Source organism: Buteo buteo, chromosome 23 (assembly GCF_964188355.1).
Source record: "Buteo buteo chromosome 23, bButBut1.hap1.1, whole genome shotgun sequence".
Classification (NCBI taxonomy): Eukaryota; Metazoa; Chordata; class Aves; order Accipitriformes; family Accipitridae; genus Buteo; species Buteo buteo.
Genome location: NC_134193.1, coordinates 16,735,750 through 16,762,017, shown reverse-complemented (window position 1 = coordinate 16,762,017; position 26,268 = coordinate 16,735,750). Strand labels below are relative to the sequence as shown.

The 26,268-nt window shown below is 44.7% G+C and overlaps 2 protein-coding genes across 15 annotated transcripts in view; one reads left to right on the top strand and one right to left on the bottom strand.

Annotated features, from left to right (window-relative positions):
* DNM1 (dynamin 1) overlaps positions 1-2,243 on the top strand; it is a 70,153-nt gene extending 67,910 nt beyond the window's left edge. For 3 of the 6 annotated variants that reach the window (XR_012654198.1, XM_075056185.1, XM_075056181.1), the window contains one exon: positions 165-1,453. Coding sequence is in view for 4 of the 6 variants with exons in the window: in XM_075056185.1 (XP_074912286.1) it covers positions 165-237 (73 nt within the window). In the remaining 2 variants the exon portion in view is untranslated. Of the gene's footprint in view, positions 1-164; positions 1,454-1,558 lie in introns of those variants that run through there. The other 3 variants (XR_012654199.1, XM_075056182.1, XM_075056186.1) reach the window with 2 other exon arrangements.
* A 1,586-nt stretch (positions 2,244-3,829) lies between these two features.
* On the bottom strand, positions 3,830-26,222 carry GOLGA2 (golgin A2). 9 transcript variants are annotated; one of them, XM_075055446.1, is made up of 29 exons: positions 26,146-26,222; positions 25,752-25,972; positions 23,637-23,759; positions 23,170-23,250; positions 19,572-19,706; positions 18,914-18,957; positions 18,712-18,775; positions 18,181-18,240; positions 17,628-17,708; positions 15,840-15,878; positions 15,261-15,323; positions 14,933-15,026; positions 14,169-14,275; positions 13,578-13,636; positions 13,152-13,293; positions 11,806-11,895; positions 11,520-11,627; positions 11,333-11,420; positions 10,485-10,831; positions 9,583-9,696; positions 9,069-9,293; positions 8,677-8,776; positions 8,501-8,589; positions 7,726-7,879; positions 7,516-7,583; positions 6,836-6,938; positions 6,472-6,578; positions 6,113-6,281; positions 3,830-6,006 (listed from the first exon to the last, which is right to left on the bottom strand). In XM_075055446.1, the coding sequence occupies exons 5-29, from the start codon at positions 19,584-19,586 to the stop codon at positions 5,756-5,758; spliced, it is 2,781 nt and encodes a 926-aa protein (XP_074911547.1). In that variant the 5' UTR covers positions 19,587-19,706; positions 23,170-23,250; positions 23,637-23,759; positions 25,752-25,972; positions 26,146-26,222; the 3' UTR covers positions 3,830-5,755. The 9 variants fall into 9 exon arrangements, 8 of the variants coding, with proteins under 8 accessions (XP_074911547.1, XP_074911546.1, XP_074911548.1 ...); XM_075055445.1 differs by lacking the exon at positions 23,170-23,250; XM_075055447.1 differs by lacking the exons at positions 25,752-25,972; positions 26,146-26,222 and adding an exon at positions 25,091-25,235.
* Between the last annotated feature and the right edge of the window lie 46 nt (positions 26,223-26,268).

Sequence of the window (26,268 nt, the reverse complement as noted above, 5' to 3'; positions counted from 1 at the left end):
AACCTGTAAGTCGTCTTCGTGAAGTTGCACTCTGGTGGTTTGTGCCTCAAATTTTATTCTCTTGCTGGCTCAGGCGAGGTGGAGAAGCATGTGTGATTGTGACTGCAATTGCTGTGCTAACCACAGTGTGTGTTCTCTTGTTTTTGTTTTCTGCTTTTTCACAGCAGAAGGGGCCCTGCCTCACCTACTCGACCTACCATAATCCGACCGGCTGAACCGTCCCTCTTAGATTTATAACTTGAGGCTGTAGACAGCTGGCGACGAATGCCGTGCTGGCGGCTTCCCCATTCCACCCTCCCTTCCACAGCCACAGTCACTCCTCTCATCCATCCCACATCTCTGCCTCCCACCACCCCTTCCTGGTGTGTCGTAAAACACTAGCCTAGTGATCGAGCTCTTCGTCTTCACTCGTACGTCCTGTATTGCTTTGTGAGCGTAGAGTAGCCTTCATTCAGTGGCATGGATCCCTGAAGTACACAGGCTCCTTGGAGAGATCAGCCGCAGGGACGTCCTTAAGTCCAAGTGGTGGCTGTCCGTCCAGTAATTTCATCTGCCTGGTCTAGCCTGGATAAGTGTCCTGCCTGCATCAGTTAGCTGTAGCACCTAGGACTGATCTGTAGCTATTTTCTTTTCTTGTAGTTAAGACGACAAAAGTGTGACTTAGAAGAAAAACACTGTCAAAACATGTGACACCATTAGGAACAGATTAAATGTCCTGTGTATTAGTTTGACTTCTAAGGTGCAAAAATTCATGTTGGGAACAGTGCAATCAACCTTATATCTAAGTGAGGCAGGGAGATCAAGAAAGGGGGGAACTCAATGGATCGGCATAGTCCTGCTAGAGTGAAGTCTGAGATAGCGCACACACCTCAGCGTGCAGGGAGCACATGGACCTGCTCGCACTCAGCTCCCCAAAAGAGCTGGGGAAATCCTGCTGGTGACACACTGGCTTTTGCCAGCAGTTGTCTTGCATCATCATTTTTGGCTGACTTTCCTGAAACCAGCAGGGAGAGGGGAATAGATATGCTGCTCCCCCCTTGCAAATGGACAACCAAACGTTTTCAGGGAGTTTGCTGTGTAATGTTTTGTTGAAAATATTTCTGCTTTGAATAAGCACATCTTTCAGTGTTTTTTGGGTACTGTGGTGACTTCTTCCGTAGCCTTTTCTTCTTGCATGTGGATGGTACGTGTTTGGGGAAACTTGTAACCGTTGTTGATCGCAACTCATCTTCTTAAGGTTTGGTTTTTACTTTTCATGCTACATGTATTAAAAAAAAAAAGACTTGAGAATTAAAAATATATCAACCCTGTACATCTCAGATGTCATGTCTCTACCAGAGCTAAATGAGCCACCTGTGTTGCAGGCTTTCAACCAGGCCTGATTCAGATTTAAGTTATCTTATTTCAGTGGTATTGCTCTTAATTTCTGTTGTGGATCCTCTATTGTTCTGATGCCAGTTCCTTTCTGTATTTTAACTATTGTTTTACTACTTCTCCCCCTTTTCCTTCCCTTCCCCTTTTCCTTTTTTTCTTTGTTTTTCTTGTCTTTAAACTCCAGCCGGCCGGGTAAGGCCAGTCCCTCCCGCCCGGAGAGTCCAAAACCACCATTTGACATGTAGGCCTGCTCCCTCTGAGACTCTTTGCCTGCCTCTTAGCTGTTCTGTCCTGGAATGGTCTGACTCGAATCTCACACATGGCTTGTTCTGTTTGTATTTTGTGACACACACATATCAGATGTGACTGTAGTGAAACTGTTTTTGTTTTGTTTTTTTTTTCTTCCCAGCTGCTTAAAGGAGTTAAACAAGTATATTGTAGTAATGAGAAACATATCTTTACTGTTATAAATATATATAAATATATATATAAAGATGAAAAATCTATATATGTCCAGGTGTTTAAAGCCATTTGTGCTTCCATGTGGATTTTAGGAAATACTTAAGTAGGGGAAGAGTATCTATATACATATATATATACACACACATCCAAAAAGTTAACCAAATCCTGATGTTGAGTTTTTGAGCTGATTGTTAAATTCTCTGCTGTGTGCAGTTGGGTTATTGTATTACCCCAGACTTGTGGGTGAACTGTCTCAGTGCTGGTAGTAGCTGTGATGCAGTTTGTGATCTACCTGTCACTCTTGTTTATTGGATGAAATAAACTATCATTTCTGTATAATGAAGGTCTCCATGACTAGAATAAAACCATCTCTCTTTCTCTTTCTCTGAGTGACTTTCAAACTGTGTTTAATTATAATCTTTTCATCCTATAGAGCTTAAAAAGCTATACATGCAAGCAGGTGCTATCACTAATAGGGAAGGTGGAACAGATCTGCATCAACAGTGGTGTCCAGGAGCTGCAGTAGAGTGAAACAGCTTGTCAGATGTGGAAGTTAACTCCCTTTCTCCGTTGTAAAGGAAAATGCATGGAGGTGCTTCAGTGACTGGACATACAGAAGGTGGGAGTTTTGCACACAAAATTGCTTGGTTCTTAAAAAGGTATTTTGCCTAGGCTGTTTGTGAAACACAGCAAGTGGGTGTTGAGTTGTCGTTTCTCTGTCAAGCAGTATTTTTTTGGTCCCATATCTGAAGTGCAGTTTGACCACGGTCTAACACGGTTGGCCAGCTCCTAATTGGAAGTTGCTTTTAGGCCGAAGTGGGATTTCTCCCCTGGCATAAACTGGGTAAACCTGTTCCTACTGTCTCCAAGCCAAAACAGAGTGTTATGGGTCTTGGATCATGGTTGCTGCTTCTCACAGTGACAACCATGTTTCTCCATAATTCCTGAACTTAGCACTGTTATCCCAATGATTGCAATGGATTCCTTAAGCCCCTGTGTAATGGAGCTGCAGCACTACTTCTGCAGGAAGAGACCAGGAGCACTGGGGTTGCTGACTTAAGTCACTGCAATACTGATGCCTGATTTAGCCCTGAGTGCTCTTGGCTACAGCTGGCTGTGGTACTTGTGGTATCCCCCTAGCAAGGCTTCAATAAGCTGAAAATCTCCTTGAAGATTTTATTCATAGTAGATACTGGTGTGGGTTGAGTTGAATAGACTAGATCTCTAGTGTGTTCTAGCTACCTCTGTCTTGCATGTTTTTATGGGTTGTAACTTCAGCTTCTATGCAGCTGAGACAATAACCATTGCTTGCCCTACCCTGTCCTATTTTTTTTTTTTCCTCACTGGGACTGCTCCATCTATCCCTGGTGTTATATATAGGGTTGTTCTTAAAGAATATTATATTTTTGAAGGCAAAACTATGTATTTATTCAAGTAAATATTAGAGCCTTATTTTGCAAAACCAGAAACCTCTAATCTACTGGCTGTGAAAGGTTAAATACATTCTGATGAGAATACCAGCTACTCCTATCCATGGATGTACAGCTTTGTCAAAGAAAAAGTGTCCTCTTTCCAGTGCGACAGCTGTTTCCTGTTGTTTGGTGCTTATGGCCTTTAAGAAGCATTTTTCTACTTTTCCTCATATCAGAGGTGCATAGGTGGTTCAGTTGCTCCAATTTAAAGCTATTGTGTGTCAGCTGAATAGTAGTTCCTGCTCTTAGTTCACTCCAAGTAAAGGTGGGGTCAGGGAAACACTCATAAAGGGAACAGGGTAAAAGATGAAGCTGAAGCTTGGGTCTGGATGTGAAATGCTAGCCAAGAGAAAGGCCTCAGGCTTGTTGGTAGTCTGTCTACAGGAAAACATTCATGAAAGCCAAGTGAAATAGGGCCTTGATGCCAGGGCAGGTGTTTTTAATAAAGAATTCATTCTTCACTTTTTTTTCTGGCCAAATTTCAAGGCCATCTATGCATAAGAAACACATCTAGTCAGTGCCCATCTGAATATATTTATTCAGAAAGAAAATTTGTAACAGGATTAAGTCACTTCTGCAACAGACTGCAGACCTTCTTCACTGGTCTTGTCTCCTTCACAGTACTAGAGTAGCACATCCAATAAATATTTATTCCATTTATAATAATGCTCTGTATTAAATCACAGCCCTGCCCCCATTAGTTATGATACAGATTTACAAACAGCCTGAGCAAGCATAAACACTGCAGAAGCCTCAGTTTCTCTTCAAGGAATATACAGCATTTTACACAGATGCACTAGTACACAGACCCATGCAGCCAGGAGCTTGGGAGCCCATGTCACTTGTGTTGTGCCAGTAACAGACAACAAATGAAAGGAGTTCAAAAAAGATCTTCCATCTTCCCCAGTGGGTTCACAGGAAAGCACTAATTGTTCTGTGTACACTTTTTTCAGTTGTATATGGAAACATCAAGATGAACCATTTAAGAAAAAATAAAAACCAACCCACACTTAAGAAAAGCTCTCTCTACCATGCTGCTGTGAAGCTTGACCAACTTGAACACAGGAGGAAAGAATGGTCTCTCTCTTTGTTGTTGATGAACCCAAAAACTGATACTGCGTTCCTGTGCTTGCATCTCTCTTATTGTGGCAGGTTAACAGGGATGTGGTGCATGCTTCTGCAGGTACTAGCCCAGGCTTGTGTGTTTGGATTGTGCATCTGTGATGGTCAGGTCCCTTAAGCCTCCCCTGCAGGTTTCCTTAAAATGCCATTGCTGAAACTAACCATCCTCAGAACAGGCACTTCTTGCCTGAAAGGCAAATTTAGTTGCAGGATAGCCACATGCAGTTCACTTCACCGCTTACACACCCCCAAGAGATTTGCTTTGCTGCTGCTGCAGGGGTCTCTCTCCTCCCACCATGTTTTGTTTTCTCCTTAGAATTAGGGCTACAGCTTCAAGGCAGTGCCAGGTGCTACCTCTATTGCTGATGTGTGTCCCAGGAACTTACACAGGGGCCACAGGATCTTGGGATTCCACCCATCTAATGCATTCCTTACCAACATGGGAGAAGATGAAGTTGAGTGATGGAGAACTAGAACCCCTAGAGTCCAGAAATTCAAAACAAAGCACATTTATTAAGTGGTTTCCTTTTACTTGTTTCTCCCATTTTTTAAAATAAATAAAACCTTCAGACACGTACAAGTGAAACACATCATCCTTCAAAGTGCAGTTACATTTCCACCCCACTCCCAAGAATCACATAAAGCTTTGTCAAGTAACCAAAAAGACTCAAAGGCAACCCTCGGTCCCTTCCCCTAGCCATGAGAATAAATGGGTCTGTAGTGCTGCCCAGCGAGCCAGGAGCCTCTATCTTTTGGCTGTTCAAGACTGACAAGGCTGGTTTCAGATAACAGTTGCAAGAGGCAGTCTGCAGAAGGAAGTGGGAAGTTTAAGATACATAGTCTGAAACAAAACCTGTTGAGAGTCCAAAGAATTTGTTACCAGAATAAGTTAGTTACTCTGGGAGCCCTGGAAGGAACTAGGCTGATGACAGTCATGAGCGATGGATCAGAACTGCTGCTCGGTCACTGCTGTGAAGCTGGCTGCTGGCAGCAGAGGCTGGGATAAGGGATTAAGTCATTTTGCCTGAAGTCATTGGAATCCCCTTCCCCCAGGCCTGCGCACCTGGCCCAGGTGAAATGCCAGCACCAGCTGCCTCCCAGGATTAGTTTGAGTCTGCCTGTACTCCAAGCACACCAAGTAACAGAAGAAAGAGAAAGGGAAGATGAGGTCTGATGCTCAAGTTCATCTGATGCAATCCCTCTTTCCTGATGTCTTTTAAGAATCTGTTCCGATCAAGGGCACTGAGCAGAGGTATGGGCACATACAGGTCAGTTAAGTCCTTTCAGGCTCATAGAAAATTGCTGTAAATAAGATTTAGCGCCACTTAAACTACCATGATTTTGACCTCATCGTTCTCATCAGCACGGTAGAAGAAGGGAATGCAGGGGTTTTCCAGCAGGGACCCCAACCTCTCTTGAGGGTTCTGGATTTCTCTGAGAAGCTGCATTATTTGCTTTGCTGTGGGGTCCTCTTGGCTTGGCTGAGCAGCTTTACTGTCAATAGGGGAGAAACCGGATTGATGAAGAACAGCAGCCTCTTGTTCTGCTTCATCTGATAAATTCACTTCCCGTAACCCTGTAAGGAACACAGACAAGGCAGGCACGTAACTCTTTGCATCCACGCACACCAGTGAGACCTTGGGTTATTCTAAGTTACAGAACTTATCCTGGCTGCAGCTTACCTTCTCCATCAGTAGCATTCAGTTCAATGCGCCTCTCCACTGGAAGTACACTTTCATTCTGGCTTGCTAACAGCTCTGGGTTTTGAGCTGCTGCTACATACTTGCTGTACCATTCATTTCTTTCCCTGACCAGACGCATCACTAAATCCTGTAGTTCCAGTAGTTTCATCTGCACCAAAGTAAAGGAAAGCCTATGAAACGTGCACAAACACTGCACTACAGTTTGCAGTCCTGCCTCTGTCACAAAATTAGCAATTTCAAAGTTAAAGCTAGCTGAAGAACATGTGAGGGTTTGGACTGTGCAAGTGCTCCCCAGACCTGCCCTGCTTGGAAGTAGTACTACAGAAAAGATTCCTTGCCTTCATCTCTTCCTTATCCTGAGCTAATCTGCTGATATACTCCTCTTTCTCCTGGTGTCGCTGTTTGAGGATAGCCCTTTGACTCTGGTATAATGCAATATACTCCCCTGGAATACAAGAGAAGCATAAGGAGTAAGCGTTAGCAAGATTGAGGTACAAGCCTTACCATGAGCATAGAATATGTGGCATGAGGACCCAGCAAATGCAACCCTGGATTGGAGATCTAGCCTAGTTAGGCAGCAGCAGGAGACATAAACTGCTTGGTAGTTGGAGGGCTCCAGCTCCAAAAGCTGTTGGGGACCTTCTGTTCCCCAAATAATGCATTGAGCACATTTTAGCTTGTACTGGTGTTGCCTAAACATACCAATAGTGTCTGTCTCCCCGGACAGCTGTATGCAGCGATGTTCTAACTCTTCTAGCCGCTCCTTCAGGTCAGCTTTCTCACGCATTAGGTCTGTGAAACGGGACTGAACACAAAAATTGTTGTCAATCATCTGAACTGCTCACGTACAGAGAATACCTATGTTAAAGACAACACCCTCCATTCACACTGTCCTGAGCCTAGGGAACAAATCTTGCTGCCTTTGCAACCTGTCACCAATTTGATGCAAAAAGGGAACAGAATGGAGAGAGCTAGAGAAGGTGTAAAAAAGTATCTCTGGAAGAATCAAAGTGCCTTTTAACCTCCTCATTGCTGGGGGACAGCACAGCTCTGGTCATACTGGGCTCCAAGACTGCAGACCACCTGCTTCATCCCAGCAGGGTGAAGATATTAAGTCTGTTTTTCAGCTGTTTCTTTAGAAAAAGACCACAGGTCAGTGTTAGGCCCTTACACTCACAGTCTCTGGGGGTGGGAGTTACTGCTGCAAGCTTTCCTGCGCTGAGACAAGCAGTGATGAGCTTTTTAGTAGGCAGCTTAGTATTATGGAACATTTGCTACTTACTGCCCTACAGTTTGTCTGTGTGCTTTAAGAGTCTGACACTGGATCAAAGTCTAGCTGAGGAGTGTAGCAGGGCTGAAAGAAGATGAGATCCTTTGCTTACCTGTAGTTTCTCCATAGCAGTTTTCAAAGCCTCGTGAACCTCCACTGGAACAGTATCCATAGTGGAACCTGGAAGTGACATGTGTAATTTACAGTTCCTCCTTGGGCCTGATGCACTCACACAACCTGTGGGTCTGTTTCAGAGGCCAGTGCAGCTGGCCAAGGCATGCCTCCATATTCAGGCTGTCCCCAAACTGCACCACATTTTTACCTCCACCCAGCGTGATGTTATGTTGCTGCTCCTGCCTGAGAGCTGCTATTTGCTGCAGGAGGCTTCTGCACTGCTGCTTCTGAGCAGCTAGCTGCTGCCTCATGTCTTCTCGCTCCTCCTCCACTTGGGACATGGCAGATGTCAAGAAAGCGACCTAAGAAGAATTCCAGAATATGCACATTAGTGCTTCTCCTGTGTGAAGCACAATCAATGGTGCATCTCAGGACAAACAGAGCAACAGTGCACCCCATTTTATTTATGGGTATGAAACCAAAGTACTAAGTGACCACCCTGGAAGTAAATCAGGCAGTGACTACTGCATCTTTTCTCATTCCCAAGCAGTACAAAAGTGCAGGTTAAAAACTAGCTCCCATTATATCTGCTTGATTGCAGTATTTTCCAATTATGACTGTACTTACAGAAAAATCTAGCAGATATTCAACATCCTTTCCAAATTGCCTTCCAAACTAAAAAGAACTTCATCATCATAATTAAAGAGCTACTCTGCCAGCTGAGTTGTCTTCATAATTAAAGCCACTGCCAGACTTCCAGCTTATATCTTGCAAGGATGCTGCAGAAGTCTTGATTTTTTTGCTGTTACGCACAAGGAACTGTTACACTTCCCTCATTACTGCAGCTCAGCTGGCAGGGATTACAGCTGATCAACAGCCTTCTCCATGCACCCAGTGGAACATCTCTGCAATTTAACCTGCCTGCTTTTCTAGACATCTGTTTAGAACTAAACCGAAAGGCATTTCCACCCATTAAGACTTACCATTTCTTCATGGCTTTCAAACTTCTCTGGGATCACAAATGAAGATTTTTGGATTTCTTCAGTCATTGCTTCACTTTCAACTCCATCTCCTGTAAAAGGAGGAAGGTGAACAAGGAGGTAATACCCCAGAGAGCCCAGCTCTACCTCCTCCCTAGAGACCAGCTGCAGCTACTCACCCTCTAGCCGGTGCAAAATCCTGCCATCCAGGTCTGCTGCTAACTGACTGATCTGGGCCTGGAGCTCTTTGTTTTCCTTAGCTACAGCTTCCAGATTTTCCTGCAAGAGAGAAGCACAAGATCACTGAAACTTGCACAAGCCAGGCTGCAAACAGTCACTACATCTTCAGGCAGTAACACCACACACACACACACACAAAAAAAAGCAGTGCTTCTGCTCCAGACAAGTATCATTCACCTATATTGCACAGGATGTAATCATAGAATCATAGAACAGGCCAGGTTGGAAGGGACTGTGGAAGATCATCTGGTCCAACACTTTGCTTAATTAATACTTAATGTAGTTAAGCACTTTTCCTCCCATCTTTCCACTTGCCCCTTTTTACTGTTACCTTGGTCTGCTGCAGCTCTTTCAGGTGCATTTCCACTGTCACCTTCCCCTGAACTTCCTCATGCTGTAGCCGATCCATAAGCTGTGTCTGAAGCAAGAACTGTTTGTGCAATTCCTCCTTCTCGGCAGACAGCTGCTGGTATGCCACGGTGTACTGTTGTAAGTGGCTGTAGTACTGGTCCCGCTGCTCCTGCAGACCTCGAGCCTCCTGTGTTTTCAGTTCCAGCTAACATAACAAGATTGAACCATCACATCAAACCTTTTCTGCTAGAAAAGCTGATCCATGTGATGTGATCCAAACTGTCAACATTGCCCCAAAGCCACCAAGTAGGCAGGCAGCCACCATCTGCCCCCACATGCTGGTCCCCCACATCAGACAGCAGACGATGAGGGAAGGCTCCCAGCTTGATCATTACAATACCCATTTCCATCCTTCCATCAACGTTTGGAAAGTTGCCAGCAGTTTGCGTAAACTGCTACGTACCTGCCCTGACAGCCCACCGGCTGTTGCTTACCGTCTCTTTGAGCTCCCCCAGGTTCTCCTGCAGCTGCCCAAGCTTCTTGGCTAACTCCTTCTTTACATGTTGCTCTGACTGTAGGGCACTTGTCACCTCCATGTTTTCATTTGTCTGCAAGACAAATACTACTTTATAAGGAAATTGTGCCAACCCACATAAATGCATACTCCCAATAAACCACAACAGGATGCCATCCCTTGTGTTATTCTGGGGTGTAACTAAGGACAATAAATTGACTGTTCAGAGCAGTAAATAACTTTAAAAAAGGTTCAGAAGATGGGAGAAGAGCAAGGAAGGAGCCAGGGGAATCAGTGCTGGGACAGTGCCAAGAAGAGGCCTGGCACATCACACAGCTTGTCAGCTCCAAAGCAGATGGGTGGTATGAATATCCCAAACACAGCCCAGGAGTTCAGAAAGGACTAAAGAAAAATCAGCAGCTAGACCATGTGCCAGTTTGCCAGGGCCCCAAAGGGGAAGCTGTTACATTGTAAGAAGCAAGCAAGAGTAAGGATTCAGCTCCAGGACATAAGAATGACAGCAGCAGGAGAGAAGACCGCTGAGAACTTCTTCCTCATGGGCAAATACAGGGAACAGAAAACAGGTATCTTCAAGGGTAAAAGGGCAGGAGAAATACTCAGGGAAAGAAACAGCCTGACTGCCAGGGGATGAGAGGGAAAACTACTCTGGACAAAGATACTGCTTCATCTGCCAGAGCACCTGAAAAAGTAAGGAATTACAGGGAACCTCCTGGCATGGCAGTATGTATCACAGAGAAGACAGAGAATCCATAGCCTCAGAGCAAGAGATGGATAATGGTTCTGCCCGTTTTTTACATCTGTGCTACAAAAGGATTGCAGCAGTGAGGGAAGCAGTGGGAAAAGATGCATAGCAGGACATACCAGTTTGACAAACCCATTCTGCAGCTCAGCCAGCTGTTCCTTCAGCTCCCGATTCTGGCTCAGTGCCCTACTGATTGTGGCCTTGTCACTCTGCATGTCCTCCAGGATCTGCTGTCTGTCCACAGACTCCTCATTGTAGCGCTGCACAGCCTTCTCCAGCTCCAGCAGCCGCTCCTCCTGCTCCCGGTTGAGGTGGCTCAGCTGCTCGTTGTCCCGGACCTGGGCCTGGTACTGCCCATGCAGTTCCTCCTTCTCTTGCTGCAGCCGCTGTATCTCTTCCTGCAGACTCAGCTCAGCTGCTGTGGGCCCTGCTGGTGAGGAAGGCTCAATATCCATGGGCTTAACTGCTGAGGAAATGGAATCAAAAGCAGCTCAGTCAAAAGGCTAGATGTCTGTGTAATACACATCACTATTATATATGCAAAGCATACCACAACCTATATGACCCAGAAGGTATCACCAGCTACAGTATCCAATCCTCACTGCAGGGCATTGAGAGGAACGAAAGAGAACTACCCCAAAACCAAGCATAGCATCCTGCCATGTGCTGCTAACTCCCTCACAGCCCTAGCAAGAGCATCCTGCTTTCCCAGACTCCTGGGCCAGAGAGGCTGACAGTACAGGCAGGCAGATACTAAAGACATAAGCAGCCTGCTGGTCAATTATTTGAAGTAGTTCACTTGTTTGCTAGGATGAAAGGTTTCTTAGGGTCACCAGGCTTTCAGCTGCCTTCACGGCTTCAAAGCATCAGACCTACTTGCATTTCGTGTGCAGAAGTTCCTGCACAGCAGGGACAGAGTTAACCAGCTGGTACTCTGCAATGTGAAGCCCCACTGTGGAAGCCCTACCTGATTTGTTCAACAGCTCTGTAACATTGGCTTCCAGCTCCTGAATTTGGGCCATATGTTTCTCCTTCTCCTCTGCCATTGTGTGGACCTGCAAGGCCACACAAGTGAAAGTTAAACCAATGTTCATGGTGCATTTACTCCTGCCTGTGTTTGTCAAAAGCAGCTGTGATACTGCCCCTGATGTTACCTGCTCAGAGAGCTGCTGTACCCGCTGCTGCCAAATGCTCCGCTCCTCCTTCAGTTTCTCTACATACTGATCTCTTTCTGCCTGGAGCTGGTGAAGTGACTCTGAGAGCTGTTCAAAATAAAATAAAATACAAAGAAAATCGTATTGGCTGAATAAATTTGGCAGTGACTGCTTAAGGGATAAAGCCTGAAGAAACCAGTGTTAATGCAAGGCTCAGGCTGCATTCTGCCACAAAAGTTTCTCTACAGATGTCAAGATTTGGATCATATTTCGTACAACCTCTTACCTGAGCAACCTGGGTTTCCAGGCTCGCCTTCTCCTCCAGTACCATCTGCAACTGCTGGTTTGCATCCAGACTCCCTGCCTGATTTGAGAACTGCCAACAAAAATCAAAAAGTTATGGCAAAACAACATTAATGCTCAATTTCTGCGTAGCCTTCTGCCTGACAGTAACCTGCCACATGACCCATGTTGTAACCTTCTATAGTTCTTTAAAGTACTCCAACTCACAGTGAAGTTCAACGAAAAAACAAAAAAATGGGAATTAAAGTAAAAAAGCTTAGATTTTAGCCCCGTAAAACAGGCTGAACTGGGCAGCTCCTCCCTACCAATTTTATATTTACTTTTTTTTTTAATTAAGAAAATAGGCTTTAATCAAACAATTTGGCTCGGAAACTTTGTGCATTTCCAGAGTCTGTATTATACACCAGGATCAGATGATATAAAAGCCTGTGACCTTAAAAGTTGTCAAACATGTCAGGAATTTAAAGCCAATGTCTGGAACATGTCAGTGGACTAAGTAGCAAGGCTGGTTCAGTTGACACACTGTACTTTTCCCAGAAGAATACCAGTTGGCTTTATTCAAGTGTAACTTAAGCCACTGTCTGGAAAAAGAAAAAAAAAAAGAAAAAAAAAAGAAGAAAAAAAAAAGAATAAAAAAAAAAAAGAGAAAAAGAGAAAAAGAGAAAAAGAGAAAAAAGAAAAAAGAGAAAAAAAGAAAAAAGGGAAAAAAGAAAAAAGAAAAAATGGAAAAAAGGGGGGAGGAAGGGGAAAAAGAGAAAAGAAGAAAAAAAAAGAAAAAAGGAAAGAAAAGAAAGAAAAAAAAGAGCAGTTTCTTCCCTCACAGGCTCACCTTACTACCAGGCTTGCTCTCTGAACTGCTAACAGCTGGCTTCATGCATTCCCTTTCTAACCGGCTGCTTCTCCTAACTTTCCCCAGCTGACCTTCAAGTTGCCCTTGTCAAATTCACCACCTTCTGCTAGGGTGGGTACAAACGCCACCCCTACTCAACTGGTTTCTTAATGAGACTGCCCAACAACTGAGTAACCAAAATGCTGACGAGACACAAGCAGGAAAAGTCACTGCATTCTCACACTTGGTACATTCAGTCACCCCCTCATCTTGTATAACATTCTTTTAGCAGACCAATGTCACAATGTCTTTCAATCTACTGCTCCAACTCCTTAGAATAGAGACTTTCTGTTCCTCAGAGGCCTCACTGAGAGGATGTCTTGATGAGATTTTGTGCCTTCCTTTAAAAACAAGAGTTAAGTCTTGCCCCCACTGTCAGAAGCAAAGTCTTCCAGTGATCAGTGTGATCTGCCTTCACATCCCAGAACTATTTTGGTTACCTGTTGAATCATCAGTTCAGCCATTTCCAGTTTCTTATGCAAATCCTCCATATCCAACTTCATAGCTGAATTCTTGGAAACCAGAGAGTGAACCTTCTCTGACAGCTCCGAATTCTGCTGCTTTATTTCCTCGCTACTTTTGCTGAAACAAACAAAAAAAATAAAGCGGCACCACTATATATACTATGGGTCTGCTGATGTCCATGTCATAAATTTACGATCCAGTTCCTCAGAGCAGCTAGAATCACAGAAATGTCACATCTAGTGACTTTTTGTTGTGGTAGTTTTGGTTGGTTGGTTGGTTGGTTTTTACATTGAATATTGAACCTCCCAAGTCACCACCTGTGGTCCGTGCCCCTTGCTATGTTTTGTGGCTATACTAAGAAGGGTAGTGTTACTCTGCAGTAACAAGCAGAATGGACTTACCTTCGTTTGTACAGTTCCAGTTTCAGGTTGTCTCGCTCCTTCACTAACTCTTTATTATGCTGGAGAAAAAGGAAATTATTGTTTCATCTACAGACTTCAGCCAAACAAATAAGATGTTAAAAAAACCTTCATCTTGAGCAGATCAGCTAAAGTGGAAGAGGTCATAACTTTGGCAAAATCCTCAGGACAGGTTTGCTTAGAACCTGCCAGGAATAAGTCTGCTCAGTCTTTTCAAATGCAATGCTGCTAACTGAGCATGGGGTTATTTCTGCGAACTTCAGGATTAATATCAATAACTGAAGTGTCTGATGGAGACCTCCCTGGGATGAAGTCTCAGCGAGGCTTCTGTTGTGTGGAACTGGCAAGACTAATGAAGTAAGGTGCCAGATCTGAAGACACCAACTGGACCATATGATTAGTGGTCACAAAAACCTGAAGGAAGTTTGCCTCGATCATGGAGAATACAGGGCTTTACAAGGTTAATTTCCGCCTCTTCTCTAAGCAGGGAATACAGACTTTGCAGTAGTGTAGTGACAAGCAAATAGCCAAAGGCAGAGCTGCTGGTTAAGCATAAACAGAGGAGACTCTTACCTTCTCTGACTGTTTTTGCTGCATGGAGATGGAGGACAAAGTACGTTCTAGCTCTGATACCCTCTGGCGAGATGAATGTAAACGAGCAGCAAGGTTTTCAGCTTCTCCTGAACAAGTCAGAGCAGAGTCGGTTGAGGCTAGACCACAAAGAGCTTTTTGGAACTGGCTGAACAGCACTTTCTACTTTGTCAGCCAGCTCTTCAGGCAGTACAGAGCTTTGTAAATCAGTAGACCTGGTTCCACTCCTAACTCTACAGGTGAATCACTAACAACTCTGGGCAGTAAAGCTCTCTGTAACTACCTTCCTCACTTTTAGAGGGAGATGATGAAACTTCCTTTGCAGAACAATTGACAATATGTTGTTTGGTTTGGGTTTAATAGAATTAATTGATCATATTTAGTTCAGAATGAAAGGCTCGGGCAAAACCTACATTAACATGACAGCTGTGTGGGAGGGAGGGCAGAGAAGAGGGAACAAAGTTCTAAAAGAATCAGAAGAAAGTCAGAAAGGAACAGTCTGGGGTAGTCACTAGGCCCAAACAGGGCTGACAAGGCTTTAGTGATGCACAAAAGAACCTCAACTGCCATGGGATCAACATGCTCCCATTTGGGGGCAGCTATGATGACAGAAGCAGTGACAGTGCCAAGTATTGCTCATTAAGGAGTCAGTGAGTGTTGTGAGCTGGCTGCCAGCAACTATCATGCCTGTGACTTGAAATCCACAGTTTAACCAACAGCTTGAGCTGGAGTGCTCAGTCAATTACCTGATTTCTGCCGCGCAGCTTGCTGAGTATGTCCAAGGGCTGTCTGCAACTCAGACTTCTCAGAAACTAGAATTCCAATAGTCTGGATATGAACCTTTGGGAAAGGAAAATCAGCTCAGCACTAAACTTTGCTTGTAACTGCAACATCACTGTTACCTCAAAAGGATCATTCAGTAAAGGTAAAGAGCTCTTGCAGTTAAGTACAGTCTGGCTGACTGACCCTCCTAGTTTTCCTGAAGGAACGGACTCATGGCTTCCAGGACAGAGTCAGTAATCCAGAAAACAGCAGAAGCCAGGTGATACTACTGTAATGGAGGCTCTGCCTTACCTGTAGCTGTTCCCTCAGTGCTGCTTGCTCTTTAGAAAACTTCTGTTCAAACTCCTTCTTTTCCTGTATAAACAAATGATGCCTATTCAGCACAAAAATGTAAATAGTTAACCCTTGTTGTTTTATGTCAAACTGAAAAAGCAGTAATTCATTGGTAGTACTTCCAGCATCTAAATGATACCAGTATTTTTCAAGACATGCTTCAGTCTTCCATTATTTGAACTACTTCATTATTGTCCATCCTAGAATGGTAATGACAGCATAGCGCAATCACTGCTAGCATAAATGTGGCAGTGTTTGGAATGCAAGCTACTAGCAAGGACTTAAACTGTAATCTCCTGCCTCCACTGCACTCCTCCAATACTTGAGCATTTAAATACTAGCTTTTGTCAAAATAAGAGTGCTACCTGCCAGGCCTAACTCATGAAGTCAAAATATTCAGCCTTATGCTACAAATGAAACTCGATCTAACATAAGACAAGATCACATATGCCTGTGCCACAGTCCACTATGCTTTCTACTCCTCAGAGAAAACAGATAGTTATTTCTGTATCTACCCAAAAATAGGACACGCTTTACCTTCTCCAGCTGATTCACTGCTTCCTGGTTCTGCTGTTTCTACGGAAGAAAATTGATGTGCCAATATTAAGAGAAAATACTCTCATACTGCTGAAACACATTTTCACTTTAATGAAGTAGGATACATGCTCAATTAACGCAAACTTCCATTATCCTTCTTTAGAAGACTAGGAAGTTCATCTTAGCTATTAAAAAAATAGATTTGGGGCTTCCTTCACTAATATACTTTATTTGCCAGATATGTTTTTCATTCGTCAGTACATTACCACAGTTGTCCTCCAATACCACTGCTGAAACTCCTGTATATTTATATCTGAGCATCCACCAACTTCAATTAAACTTGCATCCCGCATCTATGCAATTAATTGCAGTAATCCTGGTGTACTAGGATAATCACCAAAAATGCTTTTACCAAAAAAAAACCCAAAACACACCAAACAAAAACCATAGTCTTTTCCTTTAACTGAGACATTAGACCTTTATCCCACTTAACAGCTGGCCTTTAAGTCATGTAGAGCCGCACTTATATCGGCAGGCTTTTGCAAAAGGTGGTATGAGAGAGCTGAAGCCAAACGCAAAGAAAAGGGATAATTGCGTCCTAGCCAATTTCAATCTTATGGGTGAAGTATTTGGAGATTTGTTGACTGTACATAGTACATCTTTAGATATGAAGTGAAGGAGGCAAAAGTGGCAGCCGCCACAAAAACTGTGCTGCTGTGTTTGCCTTTTGCAGTTGTCATCCCCCTGGCAGTTTTCTCACAGATGCCTCATAAGTAACTACATTAATTAGTACTTTTTCCCTTTCCCAAAGAATGAACATTGGCCAAGCTGTTTCTTTACTACTACGACTTCAATGCATTTTGAAACATGACTACAGATGGAAGGGTGATGAGTTAGAGGTTTTGACTTTAGCAATGTGAGTGCACAACATAACCAGGAAAAGCAAAGGCAAGACCACAAATGGAGCGAAGGCCCTACATAGTTCCAGGCAAACAGAAAAGCAGCCAAACAAGAAGAATCTTGGGTGGGCAATGCATTATACCAGGTACCTCTGCAGCCCAGCTAAAAAAAATAACCCAAAACCAAAAATAAAACAAGAAGAGGGGTCATGGGGTACACTGGGAAATGCTGAACTTTGGGAAAAGTGTAGCTCTAGAGAGAAACAAAATGGGGAAAAGTATTTCACACAAGAAAGGCTCTTTTCAGACTGAAACAAGTCCAGTTAGCTGCATTTTTTGCAGTGTTAAACCTGAAGGCTGAAAAGCAGCAGCAGGAATCCATGCAGGCCACAAGACAAAGCAGTTCATTCATTGTGCCAAGAGAAGCTGAGGATATGATCAGAAACCAGCCCCAGGCTCTCTCTCAGACCTACTGCTCCCACTCTGCTGATACATTTAGAACAGCATCACACCTGCAGAAACAGGTTTTCACACTGCTGCCAGCACCAGAATTCTGTATTTCAAGGATTCAGACCAAGACCAGACATAGCTGTTTTATCAGGATGCTTATCATCCAGGGAAAGCATGATGAGATCAACAGAGCATACTTAAATGGAAACAACAAAACTAATTTCTTGTTCCTCAGATGAGCCGATACATTCACAAGTGTGGCCTTAGATTTTGATCCTCTTAACAGGTTTTCCATACAGCCCATTTTGTTCCTTACAAAGTGCTGTGTAAGCAGCCTTCCTTGTGGCACTATGAGAGAACCCATAACCTTGCAGACACCCAGAGAGCATGGAGGAGCAGCAAAGACAATGTCAAACTGGTTGGTTGGATTGTTTCTTACCAATTCCTCTATCTTTGTAACGAGCTGTTTGTTAGTTAGATTGCTGGAATCCAGGGCTACTGCCAGCTCCTGGTAACGTGTCTGATGGGCACATGCAGACAGGAGAAAAAGGAAGGAGCAGAGGAGGAGGAGGGGAGGAAAAAAGCAATAATTAAAAAGGACAGAAAAATAAATCATTATCAAATATGATATAATCAGATTCTCCAAACAAAACGAAATCTATGGTTTCAATAAAAGCAGCTGGGACGTCAACATATTTTATCCATTTCTGCCAAGGCTTCATTTTGATATAAAAGTGAATCAGAAATAAGAACTGCAGTTGCATGGAAGCCAGATTATCCCCAGTCCCCAAACTGGAAACACCTCCGATACCTGCCTCCTACTGTTGATCACAACTACCCAATTACAGCACAAGACAACACTAGACAGCGATGTGAACTGTGTGTTCAGTTAGGCCTCATTAACACTGCTGTAACCAGAGTCCCAATAAGTGATCAACAGCAAATAAGAAAGAAGAAGAAAAAAAAAAAAAGATAGACCGAGAACAACTTACTTCCATTTCCTTAATATTTGTGGGAGAAACAGCACTTTCCCCATTCACATACGACGTAGACTAGAAGTAAACCAGTCAAGTAAGTCAGTTTTATTTCCCAAGGCAACAAATCACTATTAAGTAAGAACTGACTATCACAGTAGTACTTCTTATAGCACCTTTCACTTCAAATTACCACACACAGGCACAGAAAACATACTTTTCTGGCTAAAGATAGATGCAGACTACCCCTGTGACAAGCTGATGTGAATTATGCAGACTGACTTCAGATTCTTTTCCACTAAATCAAGAATACATCTTTCCATGAATACATGCTTTTCATTCATCACACTCTGCTTTTCTTCCTACTGCTGAAATTTTACATTCCTAAACAGGGTCTTTTGCCTCTCAATGCTTAAATATCATATGCTTTAGTAGGATGACTGCAGACACCTCTGAGATTGAAGGGTGTTTTCTTCAACTGATTGCCTAAAGCTCCACATCAAACATCAACAGAATTAATAGGACAAGTGGATCAAAACAAGGCCATACCTGAGAAACCAGGCCATTGAGTTGTTCAGACAACTGGCGGAGACTTTCTGTTGACGAGAAAGACCTGGAAACAAAGAAAGACCTTGCAATGAAAATTTCTCCCAGAGAACTGCCAAATCAGAACAGCACTGGGGAGAAATAAAACCTTAATTTGTTGGGATCCTGTTGCAAAGCTGTTTGATAAACACACACAGACACCCACCTGTTCTCATCCAAAGCATTTTTATGATCCTCAGGTTCATGAATCTGTGGATTGAAACACAAAAACTTACAAGCCTGTAAAAGAAGATGGGAGTCACATTTGTGAATGTGTCACTAAGACTTGATTGCATCTGGGCTCAGGTTCCACGGCACCTGTAATTACTGCTTCCCAAAGAAAGATGAACTTAAAACCACCAACTCAGTCCTCGCTTACATGTAATTTCTGAGTGGTGTGAGCCTGGATTTCTTGGAATGGAAAAACTTAAGCGTTAGAGGCTTTATGTTTGCTGTTACTATTTATCAGTATAATCAACACTTTGCTAGAAAAAACTTCAACTGAATCTTTAAGTAGTGAATGGAAACAGTGACTGGAGACCCTCTGTCTTATTAGGGGTACTCTTTGCTAATGAAGCAGGAGAGAAGGGGAAGGAAAACAGCTTTGGAAGACACGGGGGCATATACACGCTAGTACTCTCCCTGCTCTCACAGACAGATGATGACTAGATGGGAGAGCAGAGAATCTAGTATTTTTAATAGGAGAAAATCTGAACTAGTCATGTCACATTTACAAAGATTATCTTTCTCAAAAAAAAAAAAAAAGTGGTATTGCTAACCAATATTCAATGATTCAATGGCAATATTCATGATAATTCACAAACCTGTGTCAGCTGCATGCTCCCGGGAGCAGGCAGAACAGAACCACAACTAGGTAGACTGTTGCTGTTAGATAGCACAGGGACATCGGTAGCAAGCTGTTCAGCATTATGAGTGGCAACATCACTGTCAAAGTATGCCTGTCACAAAACACATCACAGGAATTACAGCCTTCATGCAAAATGAATGAAAACACACATGAACACATCACCTTGTGATCTGCCTGTGAAAACTAGACAGATGTAAACAATCAATCATTTAGAAACATGTGGAAAGGAATCTGTGTTCTCCCCAGAGCAAACAAGTGGCTGCATCAACCCACGTAAAAACAGTCCCAGACCTGTGCCCTCTCAGTCCCAGTCTGATGAACCCGTGTCCCATTATCGAACTTGCTTCTTTAACATGGGGCAATAACATCACCCAACTCTAAGTTCACACACTAGATTTACTGCAAAAGATTTGCCAAAAAGCAACCCAGGGCAAAGACAGATGGTAGTCACTCTGAAAAGCACTACCTTCAAGATGTGTCTGGGGAAAACACTGATCACTGTATGCAAATTAAGATGGAAAAGAACAGGTTAGTGACTACTTGAAAACTGGGTTAGTCAAACTCAAATGCTCTGTCTAAAACTCGGTGAAATTTGTGGCATGCCATGAACCACAAGTTTAGAAACAGGACATTCATCAACAGGCCAAACTTGGCGTGGCTGGGAGCAGGTGCCTGTGGCCCTGATGGAGCTATGAATCCCATGACTAGAAGAATCTAAATAGAAAAGAGAAGGGCCAAAAAACTATTTCTGGAGAGCGATACAAGTTCTCATCCAGCCTCCGTGGGAGGATGAATAGCATCTGATGACATCTCTACCAAGCCAGAGTGAACTGCACAATTTCATCTATCTTGTACAGCATCAGAAAACCATAAAGGCCCAGAGCAGTGTTCTAGCATTTTATGGAAATTTGTTTTATTTCATCATCCAGCTCCAGTAAGTCAGCATTTAACAACACTATGAGGCAAATGAGATCATCTGTCAACATTCAACCCCACCAATGTATTGCAGCTCTCTGCTATTCTATCTGAAAGAGCTCCCTCTTACTTCAGTCACTTCCTTCTTGGCACTTCACAGGAAACAAGAAATCTCTCTCTTGGCATTCCCTGTTTACCTGCTCAGCACTTCACTCATGAATCAAGCAGCAGGGAGTATACAGTAACAGTGAAGACAGATTTAATGAAAGCAGTAAACTGGAAGACTGCAGAGGAAAACAAATAGAATTTTGTCAATCTCTTTTTAGCAGGAGAGATACTTGTGCTCTCAAGGAGCAATATATGTTAGATGCTTACAGGAAGGTCAGGATTTCCCTTACTTCTTCCAGTTACAGATTACTTCACCTTTATTGGTTCAGACACTCATCAATATAGAACATCAGATGGACAGGAGGAATACCTTCCCGAGTATATCTCAAAAACGTTTCCTTCATTTCTTCTGATCAGGACATTCTTTTTGCTTAATGCTTCAAGATGCAAAACCAGTAACGTGCCTTAACCACAAGAACCCCTTCCTTCTTCCTCGACAATAAGCAGTTTTGAAATAAATTTTTAAAAAAAAAAAAGAAAACAAAAACCAACGACACTATTTGAACAGCTGAATTTGTTGCAAACAGAGTTAGGAGCAAGACACTGATCTGGAAATTATGCATTATGAGGTTGTAATAATGTAGAATAAAAAGTCAGTAATTCTGCTCATCTTAGCATATAGTAGGATCCATTTGCTTTCACACAAAGGCTCCTATTTTGCTGGGTTTTCTGTGTTTCACAGCCAAGAAAGCTGAAGTGGGTGAGATGGGAGGGGTCTGCCTCACATTAAGACACCAATGGCAGCAATAGCTCAGATGCTAACGATCAGCTTTTCTGCCCTATTAGCGCCAAGTGAGTTTCTGAACAGCATTTTCCTGACTCAGGATTTTTACAAGACGGCAACTGGAAAGAGAAATCTTTCTTTCATTACATATTGCAATTAAAAATTAGCTTTCAAATTATTCCTAAAACCCCAGACACAATAATCCACAAATTCCATAACAGCCAATCAGATCAAAATGTATCTCTCCATGCTAAGGAAACAGAGGGGAAGAAAAGGGGGGAGGGAGGAGGGCAGGTAAACAAGTATGAATAGAAGTAATATATTCTCCATTTTCAGAACAGGACTAATACTGTAGACACAGGTAGGCCTTCATTGCAAGACCGAATGCCATCTCAGCAACGGCACTGGACCACCCATCTTCACCTTACCCTCCAATGTGAACCAAATCTCTTTCTCTGAGATCTAACTTAAACTGAGCTTACAAGTATTAACTGAAAATAGTCCCCATGTCAAGAGTGAAACTTCAATCAAGATACATGCTTTCTGATGCTAGACAGGCATATCCAGGCCGCTGAAAGCTGGCAATAGGTCTTCACGTTACTCAAGTTGAACTGATATGCAACTACACATACAAGATGCAGTCAGAGGAACCTTCTGCTGTTCACTCTGTGTGTTGGACAGAACAGCTGCTGTATTATCACACAAAAAAAGGAAAAAAGGGATACAAAGGCAATTCAGAGTGAACTCCATTCCATCTTGCAGGTTTCACTGCATCTATCTGGTACCCCTGGTGATTACTATAGTTATATTGCTGCAGACACATGGATATGCAGTAAATATAATAATGAGTTACTTTATGACAACTAAACTGAAACAATGGTAGGGAAATAAGCTACCAAAATGATGCAAGTGAAAATAAAAAGCAGAGCTTTGGTACAACAAAATGGGAAGAGAATTCTGGGCTACAAAATTTGACTTCCCTGTGTTACTGTCACAATTTGAGCCCTATTTAAATAAAGTGACTGACTGAAAATAGATTTTCAAAAAAGGCTGTTTATGTTTGCTCCTGAACACATTTCTCTTGCTTATTGGCATATTTCCTGCCCTTTCCTCTTCAGAAGCTTGGGAACATGAAGACGCTAAAGCCTGTAAATGCTTGACTTGAAGTATCTGACTTCCTGCCTAAACATATTTAAACCCATGGTGCTTGCCAGACTGTACATCACCTGCGCAAGTTTCATCGCCTGTCATAAAATGGGTTGGCTGGAATAACTATACAGCTTACTCAGGGCAGCTGCTTGCCTGGAGATGAGCAGAAACATGCCCTTCAGAAACGAGGCTCTAGGAAATAGAGCAATGACGTGCAGAACTGGAGAAACACAGACTATGGAAACACTACCTCTTCTGAGTGCAGTTTTCCTCAGTGGTTAGGTTAGTTTTTATTGCCTCCCCTCAAATTCCTGGTTTTCCTCAAAGCTCAGCTGTCTCAAGGAAGTGTTTTTGACAAGGTTCACTTTTTCACATGTTAAGTTTGACACAAACCAGAAGGAAACAAGCACTTACGAGCAATGGAAATGCATGGTAACAAATAGCTCCATGTTAATAAAAACAGCAACAAAACTCAAGCAACTGACAGTGGATATGTCAGGACAAGGCTCCATCCGAAAAATTGAGGTCAGTGTAAACAGAACCCAAAGCATGCAGTAGGGAGAGTGAGTCACTGCGAGGGACACGAGCACTGCCTCACCTTCCTCTTGTCCAATGAGGGTATGGCTACCCCATTGGAGCGGTTAAGGTCTGACACCAGCACCTTCAGAATGTTCTGAATCTAAAGGAGGCGAAAGAAAAGGGGAAAGAGAAATGGCTCAGAAAAGGACAGAGAGAAAACGTCAATCAAAGGTAGCCAAAGAAACCAGCATCCTCCAGCTTGTTAGGAGCATGCACCTCAAAACAGCAGCTCTGGACACACCCAGGGTTGCATGACAGCATTGTATGATCAGCCACCACTTCGGCACATACCCAGACTCTAGCATGCACCTTCCAGTAGAGGTAGTTGCTAACTATTGTAGCGCACTTCATACACTGCCAATACAGGCATCTACACCATTCATCTATTCCACCAGCATAACCCTTTCCCAGCTATAATCATGTTGTTCGGGAAACCAAAGAACAAGGAGGTGTCAAATGATTTGGAAGAAGGAATGAGACACTCACGTTCTCTGGAGACTGCCGGTCATCGTTGGTGGGAGTCTCAGGTCTACTGCCTTCTTTAGTTTTGCGTTTTTTCTTAGTTCCTGCAGTTGCTCCAGGGTTATTCTTCTGCTGATATTCCTTCAGCTGTGAAAAAAGCATAATCTGAAGTCCAAACAGAATATGCCTTCTATGAGCATAATGTCAAAAAAAAAAAGAAAACCTCCACTGGGTAAAAAAGACAGATCAAGTGTAATGACAAGAGAAACCCTCTTCAATGAGTTTGTCCCTATGGGGGTGGGGGAATCAAAACAAGTCCAGAGAAGCGTAAAGTAAGAACTGCTGTGATGGGTTTATGACAAGAGGCTCAGTTGTAAATGTTCAACTTTTGTATACAGCTAATGATGTTCTTAGAAAACAATGTGGTACTCCATACTGCAACTAAAAGGAGATTAAAAGAAATATTTGGGGGTTTTTTTAGGGTTATAACTGAGAGCAATAAGGAAAAATTAGTGAGGGGTAATTAATCCTGAATGCAAAATGAAAAAGCAGTGACTGATAGTAAGATCTTCCACTCTATGAAAGAATTTAAGAAGGAAAACGACAATCCCTGCAGATAAGACATTAATACAGCTACTGTAATAAGTGTAAAATATGAGGAGAAGCAATCTACAACTGATTTTTAAATCATATCCACCTCGCCCAGGAAAAGCTAGTCTGATAAGCTGTAACTTGAATCCTGCTAGGCTTTCCAGCGTTTTTGTGTATGTTACTGAACTCCTTAGCCCCAAACCAAGTGAGTCCCAAGCAGTTATGTAAATGACCCCCTTCCACCAGCCCCCCGCCACGCCGTTTCAGACAAAACACCCCCGTCCCCCCCGCTGCGCCAGACACCGGGCAGGCAGGGCATGGCTGCGGCCGCCGGTCGGAGTCAAGGTGAGGAAATAAGTAAGAAGGATCCCATTATTCGGAGGATTTCAAAATGGAAGCCTGAACTGCTCCAGGACACTTTCCCATTAGTATGACTTTGACGCGGAGGCGCATCCCGCCGGGACGGACGAGGCCGAGCCGCGCCGGGGGAAAAATTAAGGGGGGGGGGGGGGCGGGAGGGAAAAAAAAGGGGGGTGAGGGGTAGGGGGAAGGGAAGATCAACAAACCAAACCAGGCAGACAGCACAGCACCGCAGCAGCCCAGGCCCGGCCTCTCCCCGACCGCCTTCCCCAGGCTGGGGGCGGCCGTCAGCCGGGAAGGCTCGGCCACAGCGCCGGACCCAGGGGGGGTCCCGGCGGCCCCCACCGCAGCCCGACCCGGAGGGAGCGGGGCGGCGGCGACCGGGCCTGGCCTGCGCCCCTCGGGGGAGGAGGCCGGGCTCGGCCCACCTCGGCCCGGCCCGGCGGCTCCGATCCGCGGGGGCCCGTGGAACCCAGCAGCGGCCGCCTGCCCTGCCCTGCCCGTCCCGTCCCCCACCGGCCCCTCACCTTCTTCTTGGCCGCCGCCAGCCTGCTCTGCCTGCTGCCGTCCGCCATGTCCGCCCCGCTCCCGGGCCACGTCAGCCGCGGCGGGGAGCGGCGGAGGCGGCCGCCAGGCTCCGCCCCGCCCCGGCCCGGCCCGGCCCGGCCTGGCCTGCGCTCTCGCCGGGGCGGCCCGGCCCCCGCCGAGCCCAACAGCCGCTCCCCTCACCGCCGCTCCCCTCCGGGGCCGCCCCTGCGACCGGCACTGCCCCCCCCTCCCCCGCCTCCCCCTGGGGGACACCCTGCCCCGCTTCCCTTCTCCTGTGGGACAGCCTGCGCTGCCCCGCGTTCCTGTATTGACTCAATGGCCCGGCTAAAACCGGCCCGGGGAGCTGGGCAGGCTTCCCCCGTCCTTTGTAGGGCACGTCCTACAAATCTGCATAGCTTTCTATTTTGTGTGCGTCGCTTTGATGTCCGGGCTCTGCCTTTGAAGTCACGGTTAGCGCAGGCGGTTGGGTTTTGCTGGCTTGTGATCCCATTCCCAAATGGGTTTTGCTGGCCTGTGATCCCATTCCCAAGTCCTTTGACCTTCCGAGTGTGGCAACAGCGGCGTTTGGCTCGCGTGGTCAGCCCAGGCAATCGGATACGGCTGCAGCCAGTGCCTGGCACTGCTCAGGGACACGTTTACCTTTGCCAGCCGGGCCAGGAGAGCTGCGGGAAAGAGGCTTCTTCTGCGCTGGTTGCAGAACCTGCACGGGGTTTGCGTGGCAAGGTTTCGGTAGCGGGGCCAGGGCCTTCGAAGGGTATGGCCGCACACCCAGTGGCTGCGCTGCCCTGTCAGCAAGCGCTTCCTCCAGCCAGGCAGGATGCACCGGGCAGCCGGTGCCTCAGGCGGTGGCAGCTTTTCCCCTATAAAAATAATAATTGTGTGAGTGACCCCGCAGGCCCTCAGAGCTCTCCCTGAGACCCCATCCAGGCTGCAGCCCCAGGGTTGAGGTGGCTCTGAGGCGTTTTTTTTTTTTGAAGGCACCAAGTGCAATCGCCTAGGCTGTGGTAATTGGGATAATTACGTTCTGCCTCACCTAATCGTCACCTGCAGCTTCACACGGGCAAGTTTCTTTTCCAGCCCTGCCCGCCGCCTCGGGCGCGGGAACCACCGCCGGGCCCTGTCAGGGGGAAACTACCCGCCCCGGCGTGCCCCGCGG